Here is a 10,199-nt window from a genome sequence, read left to right as displayed (position 1 = left end):
AGAATTTGTGAAAGGAAAATTGCTTAACGAAGCGTTAAAATGGAAAAACACATCAAAAGGTTTAAAAAATTCACCTCGCGATAAACAAAGACCGAATAAAGATAAGCGAAAAGAGAGCACAAACGGAGAAATAACAATACGAACAAAATCGAAAAACACAACATAAACAAAGATTATTCTTGCAAATACCACAACGTGGTTAAATTTGAAAAGCGTGGGATCAGCTCGAGCGTTGTCCTCGGCACACGACGTGTCCTTTTTGTAGGACATGCAGGACGGCCGTCCTGAATAGAAAGTAATGATGTGGGATTAATGTGATGACGTAATAATTTTCAAAATAGCTTCCTTCAATCAAACGGGGTTAATTCTCGGGGGCTACATAAAAATACACTCGACGAGCGTGGCCTGGAATTGGGTCAAACTGAATTTATTTTTCGTGTAAAGTGGCTCCGGAGGAAGTGTATGGTGAAAAATCGATTCGTAAATATTTACGTCGTCACTCGAAGACTGATTTCACCCGGATTTTTGTTGACTGGAAGGTGATAATGTGTACCCGTGGAGAATTACTAAATCGAAGACGCCTACATGATCCTGTGATGAATGGGCTAAATTTCCCAGAAAATTGCCGAGCAAGCAGCAATAAAGGATTAGCCGCGTGATTATTGTTTGCAGTCTGGAAGCTTAGCGAAGTTGGTGGAAGTTGCAAAACTAGCTTAAATGATCCGTGTATTCGCACAACTGGAGATTTATTGTAGTGTAAACAGGAGTACGTACATTCTTCTTCATAAAATTAGATTTGGAGATGTTGTGTTTGTTGATTTAATTACTTGTTTCAATTTGATTACGGTGGAAATTCGTCAGGCACAGTTGCACACTTTGAAAGGACGATTCGTTCCAACGAGAAGCCCCAAGCAACTTGCAACTACTTGCAAATCGGTCCGGATTATATCTTCAATGCTTTGGTGAGGTCTGAGAACAAGGAAATGAACGTTCTGCTCGGTGTAACATTACGCATTAATTACGGAGGGGTGGGTGGATGATGAGGAGGGGTGCAGGAACTTAATTACTACTTCTTTGAGCAATCCTAGATGCGTCACACCTGTCCCAGAGCGTCATTGTTTGTTTATTACACCTGGAATATGCCGTTTGTGCAAGATAATGCGACACCCCACACTGTCGCTCAAGGAGAACGAGATGAAATTGGAATTCTAATCGCACGGCGCTTCTATAAATTCAGACGCTGTTGCTGATTGCACCATTGTGCAAACGTTTTAAGCTGAAATAATTAAAGAACTGGTTAAGATAAGAGAATATTATTAATTTGTGATTTAGAAAAGTCTTCCAAGTGTGTAAGCAACAAGCCTTGTTTCGTTTTGTTGCATTTTGTTGGAAACGTAATAAAAACTATTCGATTCTGGGACTTCTGGGAGTATCCAAGCCTTTCTGACGAGGCACAAAGAGAATCAATGAAATTGATATTCTTGCTGTCGTTTGTTCAGTCGAAATTGGTTGCAACGATCTGATAACAAATATTTTGTGAAACTCGATTCCTCCAGAAATAAGCTTTCAGGAATTTTACTCATTTGTAGATGACGAAGAAACAAGTGGTGAAACATGATTGGAGTTATTTGAATGACGCAAGAGTAAAGTCTGGTTTTGGTGGTTAATTGTTTAAAATAACATTCGTGGAATGAAGGGAAAACGATTTTAAATTTTGTTTAATGTCACTTAAATGTCACAGGTTTAGGATATACTGTAAGTAAGTTATTTTTATCCAATCAATAAAAGGAAAGAAGGCAAAAATACAAGATACCTATACAGTAGAATTATCCTTCGTAAATCAATAATGTTTAGTTTGTCTGATTGGTTTCTTTATTTCATACTTTTTTCTTTTTTTGTTGTTTTTTAAAACCATTCTGTTATTGTGCTCTCCCTGTAGAATATTTTTAATATTGAGGCACTATCATTCGATCAGAGAAGTTAAGCAACGCTGGGTGCAGACAATATTTGGATGGGTGGCCGCTCGAAATTCGTTGTAACTTCAAAGATAGACTTGATAGAAATATTCGTAATGATAAATAAATACGGTCTCGATGTCGTGTCCTTTCTTTAATAATAACAATTTTACAAGTAACAAAAAATGTAATTGTAGGTGGAGTAGTTCGTTCAAACAAAATTTATTTACTAAGGAGAACCAATCACTTTCAAAAATAAACATCCCGAAATTGAACACGCCTCTGTGGATTACTGAATGTTGTTATTTACTGGTTGTATTATTTACCTACTAATATTTTATCCTAATTGGCGCCGGTCACGATGTCCATTTACGTTTCTCGTAAACGACTTGGGTTTTATTTAACAATTAGAATATTACATTGTTTAGAAAAGTAATAACAACAATGAAAATAAATTTCAGTAATTAGGAAAGCGATTTAGCTTACAAAGTGTCTATAAAAGAACGTATATCAAGAGTCCTATGGAATTGTGCTGCTCTATAATTTTATTGTGTCGACGTCCTAGTTGTTTTGCTTGTGATTTTCTTCAGATTGTCTATAAAAGAGTGTAAGATCGAAGGTGGCTCTGGAATTTGCATTTTCCACCCAGTTTAAATTCATGAAATACTGCTAATCGCAAATTGTTAAAAAGGATTTGCATTTACTTCCATACAAAGTAACAAGAGTACAAGTGATCCTGAAAGCAGCATAAATTATTATTGTAACTGGTTTCAGAATAATCTGTCCTACTTGAAAAACTACAAATGGATAATTTGAATGAATTAATAAAAGTGATTACCAACCGTTGTCGTAACATCAATGAACAAATGTTACAAAATATTTTTGAAAATAAGAAAGTGAAAGTGAGAATATGTTTAGAGCAAAACCAAGGACACTTCGAGCTATTTCTTTAATTTGTTCCGAGGGTTGCATATCGTAGGTCATACTAACATTTTTCGATTTCTGGTGAAAGAGTCGACAAACATTCAACGCCTACTAAGATCCCACCTACATTTATAGACACAATAAAAAATCGTAATTCAGAGTGTTAACTAAATTAAAACACTATGGATTTTGATGTGTCTCAGAGTTTGCTCCTGAGCCCACTGCTGTTTACCTATTATGTTAAATGATGTACGCCGTAAAATATTTAGTGATTCTGTCACTAGTCACTTGTGAAGTATCAAATACATTTTTGTTTCTATACTGAACTGTTGTTTTTCAGTGAAGTGTAAATAACTTTGTCTCGAATGTTTGTTAAGAATCTTTCGAAGCCTCTAGCGTTTGCAAAAGTTTTTTGCCCAGTCCTGTGATCTGAAAATGTATGAATAAAAATGATTTAAGCTGAAGTTTAACTCATGCAAACAATAAATGTGAACGGATCCTTAAAACAACACTTCCGAGAAACTGTGAATCGAACGGTCGGCCGGCTCCAATTTCATCCTATAAATAAGCTCCGGAGCTTTTTTTCTGAAGACTAACCAATAACTGGGAAAGCGGAAAATCTGTAAGTACGATCGGATAAGCCAATCGATCAATTACAGACGACACACAGAAACGGATGAAATAAAATCTTTATTGCTTAAAAGATAAATTATTGCACATAAATAACAATATTGCACGTATCCATATTGCACTTAAAATGTTGAAACCCCGCTCTGCAACCACCCGATGCTCCCAAAACTGCATAAAATGGCAATTATTCGCTTGCTATGATACAAAAGTCTTTCACGGCAGATAACCCAAGGAATTCTCCAGGTTACTGCTCACGTTCTTCTTCTGGCCCTCCACCTCGAAGTACTCCCTCTTCTCGTCGCTCAGACTCGATCTCCGCGACTCGTCCGACTGGCTCTGGATGGTGTAGAGCCCGTTCCTGGCGCTGTACATGTTGCTCTTGGGGTTGTTCCGCAGGTACAAGCCGTTCTGGATCATCTTCTGGCCGTAGGGACCGATGGCCTTGATGTCGGCGCGAGTAACCGCGTTTTGCGATTTTAGTCTGTTGTACGCGTTTCGGGACGATATGATGGACTCCATGTCGCAGTTTCGCGGCGTCAGATGCGCGATGTCCGTCGTCTGGCTCAGCTTGATGTCGGCGAAGAGGGCCGCGATCTCCGCAGTCTTCTTCACCGAAAGGGCCTCCGTGCAAGCTCCGGAAATGGCCGTCGACTGCAGCGTCCTCCCGTCTAAAAAAAAAAAAAAACAAATAGGTACCACTTGTTTCCGTCAAGCTTGTAAAAGTGACTAACATGAACAAGCATTGTTGTTATTGTGACGGGGGGCACGGCATCCAGGCCGGATTTGTTTATCGCTACGGATATGTGTAGGAATCAAATGGCCGGATTTGTTTATCGCTACGGATATGTGTAGGAATCAAATAATGATATATGATTCATTGAATTCAAGAAGCGCAGCAAAGCAGCCAGCCACCCATCCAAATGTTGACCGGGCCCAGCGTTGCTTAACCTCTCTGATCGAATTATTAATAATAATAATTGTTTTTTTTTGGTATTTGTGACTTTCGAAAAGTAATTAAAATAATTGTGCATTAATGAGAAAATTATCAGTTTTTTTGGATGGTCGTGTTAACGCGGAGGGAATTAAATTGGAGCCGCATCCCACGTGGCGTGCGATATTGGAAACAGTAAATTTCCTGGAAAATTGCTTTCCAATGAAGAAGTAATCGGCCAATAAAGCGATTATTAACGTATTTCACTGGAATTGATTGGCGGAATTTTTATAATTCGTTATTGTTTTGTTTTATAAGGTCACATGTCGCTTATTAAACCTGGCTGGAGCCGTTGGTGAAGTAAAAGCCGTCGTAAACGTTCTGTCGGACTTCTGTGGCGACACGAGAGACACTTTCATCTCGACAAAATTCGATTTGTGAACGCACGCTTAAAAAAATATAAAAAAAATTGTAGAGCTGGTTGCAAGGATTTCAGTTTTGTTATACACTCTGAACCAAGAAGATTACTTTTGTGTTTGGGCATAAGCTTCTTAAGGTAGAAACATCGGGATGTATTATTTGTCGAATATTTGAAAGGAAAGCTGATTTATGTAATTACGTATTCTCTTGGAGCAGCTTTCGACAATCATTATTTGTATTATGTAGGTTTAAAAGAAAGTCTATTTTGTCCACAACGGAGTGCACCACAAATAAAATTGATAATTGTATTATATCAATTGTGTGACGATTTTAGCGTGATGCGAACGATTTTAGCTTGTCGCGTGAAACCAATTCACTGCCCGTGTGGTGCGCCTAAAGACGTTTTCACTTCAAGGTCCGAGCTTGACGACGATTCTAGCGTGTCGCGTGACGCTTTTAGCGTGTCGTGAACTAATTCACTGCCCGTGTGGTGCGCCTAAAGAAGTTTTCACGTCAAAATTTTAGTGGCCTCAAACTCATTTGAAAAGGCACAGTGCACAATTTTTGGTACGGCCTTGTCCGGGTCAGTTTCATTCGATGCGAACGATTTTAGCGTGTCGCGTGAAACTAATTCACTGCCCGTGTGGTGCGCCTAAAGACGTTTTCACTTCAAGGTCCGAGATTGACGACGATTTTAGCGTGTCGCGTGACGATTTTAGCGTGTCGCGAAAGAAGTTTTCACTTCAAAAATCTGGCTTCAGACTCATTTGAAAAGGCACAGTACACAATTTTTGTTACGGCCGTGTCCGGGTCAGTTGCATTCTGTCTGGATATCGCAGACCGTCTGGAAAGCCTGGAAAATGATCGCCAGTGTGACGCCGTCCAACAGAGAAAACGTTTTAGCGTCACTCTCGTCAAAATCGTCCGAATTAAGCTGTCTCCCTCGAAATGTATCGATCAGGTTCGTATTTAGGTTAGTCGGTGATTTATCTCGTGCCAGTCGCCTTTGTTAATCGCCCCAGACGTGATTGTTTTGGTTCTAGTTGTGAAACGTGAAAGCCTCCCTTGACACGTCCACGCTGTAAATTGAAGAGAAGGCCGACGCCATACGCGCTGAATCGCATTATCACACACAACACGAACTTTGACAACGTAATTAATTCGATTCCGACCCTGTCCCATTTTCCCCCAGCCATACTTACTCTTCGACGAGCCGTAAGAACGCAACGAGGCTTGTTTGTGGATGCCGTCGCTCAAGACCGTCGCGTACGCCGCCCCCATCCTCAGGTTCTGCACGTTGAAGACTTCGTAGTCGCCTCTCGGACTCTTCTTCCGCCGGCTGCCGGCACCGAGCTTCTCGTAGTACGCCTCGACGGGGCCCCGCATGTACTCCAGACTCTTGGTGCTTTTGGAATTCGACAGCTTCCTGCAGAGCTTCTTGTGCCTGTTCTGTTCCGGGACGAGACCTCTCCGTTTCAGCTCTTGCAGCGCCGCGCTCCTGGCGGGGTTCTGGCAGTAGCACTTGTTGCTCTCGGTGCAGCTGTCGGTGTCGCAGCCGCAGAAAACGACCGAATTGTCCAAGTGGCAGTCGCAGTGGGGCTTCTTCACGTGCTTGTTGCCCAAAGAACAGTAGCACTTGTCGGCGGAGACGCACGTGCACGTGTCGCTGTCGTACGAGCATTCCGAACAAGACACGTACCCGCTGGAAGAGTTGCGGTTTTGGTGGTGGCTGTTGTTCACCATGTTCGACGCTTTCGTCTTGCGGCGGATGCTGAAGAAGTCGCTCTCTTCGGAGGTGCTCGTTCTGTCGCGTTTGCTCACTTCTTTCTTCCGGTAGGTGGGTTTCTTGGTTTGTTGCTCTTCTTTCGGCGAGAACTGTCTCGTGTCGTAGGAAGACGTCGAGATGCTGCTTTCCGGCAGCTTGGGGTCTTCTTTGGGGAGAGTTTCCAACACAGGGTTTTTCGATTTGCCCAGTTTCAGTTTCAAGTTTTTTTGGAATATGTGTTTGAGGCGTTTGAATTTGTTGCCGACCAAGATGTGGTGAGAGTTTTTCATTTGGCAGCTGCTGTTTCGCCTCAACAATTTTTTCTTTTGCCTTCGCATTATCGATTTGGAGCGTTGGTACAGTTCGTCTTTTGTTAAAGTGACTGACAGCTTCAAGAGGAACTCTTTGTAGATGGGTTTCAAGTCGTTGAAAGACATTCCTTCCGGATCGATGATGACGCCGAGGATCTCGTCCATCGAGTGGAGCCCTTCCTGCAGTCGGAACTCGTTGAAGAGTTCGTTAAAGCCGAGAGGGGACCCTCCGGTTGCTTGACCATTACTTCTGAAGCAAAAACATTAATCATTCTGACGGTATTAAAAAGTCTCCTTAAATTTTAATCTTTATGTATTTTATCTCTCAGCAACTTTAAATAACCTACATCACTTTATATTTAACAGACAGATCTATTGAAAGCTTTTGATGTTATTGACCGTAAAGTTTCCCCCTATACTTACTCCTTTGAACATGTAACAACTTGTTAAAACTTTTCTCATCATTTCATAGTCGTCAATAGATTTTGTACAGTATCGGGTTTATAGATTTAAGTTTGGGAACGCATAATGGTGTACATGATCCATTTTCAGCACAGGTCTTTCATTATTCACATTATCCCTAATAAATTATTTGAAACATGCTTGTTCTGGAGTTGTGGACGAGTTCGGTATAAATTCCACCAAGAAATTTGTTTCTACAAAGAAGGAAAATTGGGGTTCCTTCAAATCTTATCTGATCTAACTAATTAAGAAAATAAACTAATGGAGAATTAAAAAATGGGAGGAAATCAGCCAAAAAGGATAAAAATAATAGAGGAAAAGATGGAACAAAGAGAAAAGAAGGAGAGGAAGAATAATGTTATAATAACCGGAATAGGGGGAATAAAAGGAAATATAGAGAGGGGGTGGAAGAATGGTTACAAAGGGAGATGGGGGTGAAAGTGAACGTAAAGGAAACATTGCTGGCAAAAATAGAAAGTTGGGAGCAGAAGAAGAACATTATGCTAAATAAGAGTACGCTGAAGGAAAGAAAAGGTGACAGGATCTATATAGAAGATGATTTGACAAACGAAGAAAGGAAAACACAAAAGAAGTTAAGAGAGGTGGCTAGAGAAGAGAGAGAGATAGAGGAAAAAGGATGAAAAATATAGATAAAAGGGGAATAGTTAAATGGGATGAGAGAGAAGAGAAACTGAAGAAAATTATTTAGAAGAAGGAGAGAAGAAGAGAAGACGAATCAGCGAGAAAATATACAAAGAGAAGGTGAATAAAAAGGTAGATGGACAAAGAAAACGGAAACAGGAAAAGCAGCACAAAGGGGAAATTCGCCACCGAAAGAGTATAAATGGGAAGGTCAGGGGGCAAAAAGAGAAAAGAAAAAGGGAAGAGCTACCGGGGAAGTGATAACAAGGGTGAAATTGGCGATTAAAGAAAAGCGACAAGAAAAGGGAGAAGAAAAGAAGGATGCATGGAAAGGAGTAGAGTCGGAAATAGCTTTGAGGAAGCGAAGGGGAGGGAAAGAACAGAGAAGGAGAGGGGTGGGAGATAGGAATAAAACTGTTTATTTTGTATTTTTTTGGAATTACTGTTTTATGTTTAAAGAAAAATATAATCAGGAATCGGAAAGCCCTTAGGGCAAAATTGCTCTGTTATCAAAATTAGCGTTGGTGTAGTTATTAGTGAGTGAACTTTAGATGCGACCTTTACGTAAGAACTTCCAGTGCCCTCTGCAATATTTGGAAAAGAACTCGCACGCCGCTGCGTCTCCCTCGTTTCGATCCAATATCAAAGCTCGTAATTACAAAACATCAAAGAAACGCGATTTCTTAAATTGCGTCATCGGGAAAGGGAGCCGACGTAATTTGTATTTTTAATGAGATCTCGTACCTGGAAACCTTGGATTTGTATCGAGTCAAGCCTCCCGCGTTCAGGAAACTGCCCGACCTCGGTATCGTCACCTTGGTCAGGATATCCCCCGAATTGTCCTTCTTCCTCAGACTGTTCTCGTCGTCCAGTTTCCTCACGTTCTGCACGTGTTTCAATCCCCTGTTGGTGCTCTCGCTCATCACTTGCTTGATCTCAGCCGTGATCTGTTTCTGCTCGCGGCTCATGAAGGTGTTGATCTTGTCCGAGAAGGTCTTCGGCTTGACCTCTCCCGGTTCGACCTTCACTGGTTCCTCGTAGGGGAGGATGGCGTCGAAGTCGTCGGGGGCTTGCGGAGCTCGTCGCGTCTTCGTGCTCTTCTTCGACCCGTGGAGGAGCGGTTGGGTGTCGGAAATCTACAACTCACACATTACCTTCACTCCAAACAGTACCAAAAGTACTCACGTCTAAAGCCTCGTTCTCGCTTGCTATCGAAGACGTAGTGCTTCTCTTCTTCCTGGGAGGTCTCACGGGGGTGGCCACTGACTTCTCGTTGAAGGTACTCGAAGCTATTGACATGCAAGTGATGCCGTTTCTGCTTTTGGGTTTCTTTTCTTTGGCCTTCATGTGGGCCATTAGAGATTTGTACAAAGTTGCTGCTATCACAATCGCGTCTTCGGATGTTTGACAGACGAATCTGGAAAGTGATTGAAGTGAAGGGTACGAATTAGAATAGATTGAGCAACAAGTGTTGCAGTGCTTGTTTCGTTTCGATTAAAAGAAGTTGCTTTATCCTGCTGCAAATGCCAATTAGTGAAATTGCGTTTCAATTAATAACCGATTTATGAGAATTGAGAAATTTGATAATTAAATTTGACATAAATTATTACTGTGATAAGGACAAGTGTGACAGAACCACTCTACTGTTAGGTCGACAAGGTAAATTTTAACATAACATAAACTCAATTTGAATAACGAAATTTAAGAAACACAAACTCTGCAACTATCAAACTTTGTTATTACTTCTAATAGTTTATGATAAGCTTCTCAAGAAGTTTTCAGATGATGTTGACGTAGTGCTCATGTTGTTGAAACCGTCGTTACAAGACCTAAATCGCAAGGAGCGAGACTCGTTTTTAATTGCAGAGTAGCTGAATGAAGGAATTTTTTTTCTGAACAGGTTGAAAAGACCGCTTATTTGGACAGATTACCTCTTTTGTGTAACCAAGAAGAGAACGTTGTTTTCGATTAATTAGTCGAGGGTTTTCTTTACAGGAGGCCCACTTAAGTGACAACAATTCAATTAATGACAGAAAACAGACTGTCATGTACAAAAGGTGTGCATTAGGGGTGAATGAAAATCGTTCTCAGAGTGACTGAAAGCTTGAAATAACAAGATTTTTATTTTAAAAATCGATTGAATTCATCAATAGGAGAGT

The 10,199-nt window shown here is 40.8% G+C and overlaps 1 protein-coding gene across 2 annotated transcripts in view; it reads right to left on the bottom strand.

Moving 5' to 3' along the window:
* Positions 1-3,556: 3,556 nt before the first annotated feature.
* Positions 3,557-10,199, bottom strand: part of LOC138128796 (uncharacterized) — a 42,520-nt gene continuing 35,877 nt past the window's right edge. Inside the window, exons 3-6 of one of the 2 annotated variants that reach the window (XM_069045004.1) lie at positions 9,226-9,457; positions 8,785-9,176; positions 6,063-7,186; positions 3,557-4,177 (exon numbers count right to left, since the gene is read on the bottom strand). In XM_069045004.1, coding sequence (XP_068901105.1) covers positions 3,723-4,177; positions 6,063-7,186; positions 8,785-9,176; positions 9,226-9,457 — 2,203 coding nt within the window. In that variant the 3' untranslated portion in view covers positions 3,557-3,722. The remainder of the gene's footprint in view (positions 4,178-6,062; positions 7,187-8,784; positions 9,177-9,225; positions 9,458-10,199) is intronic. The other variant, XM_069045005.1, reaches the window with a different exon arrangement.

This window comes from Tenebrio molitor, chromosome 4, assembly GCF_963966145.1.
Source record: "Tenebrio molitor chromosome 4, icTenMoli1.1, whole genome shotgun sequence".
Lineage (NCBI taxonomy): Eukaryota > Metazoa > Arthropoda > Insecta > Coleoptera > Tenebrionidae > Tenebrio > Tenebrio molitor.
Note: the sequence above shows the minus strand (reverse complement) of the source record. Positions and strands in the feature narration are given on the sequence as shown.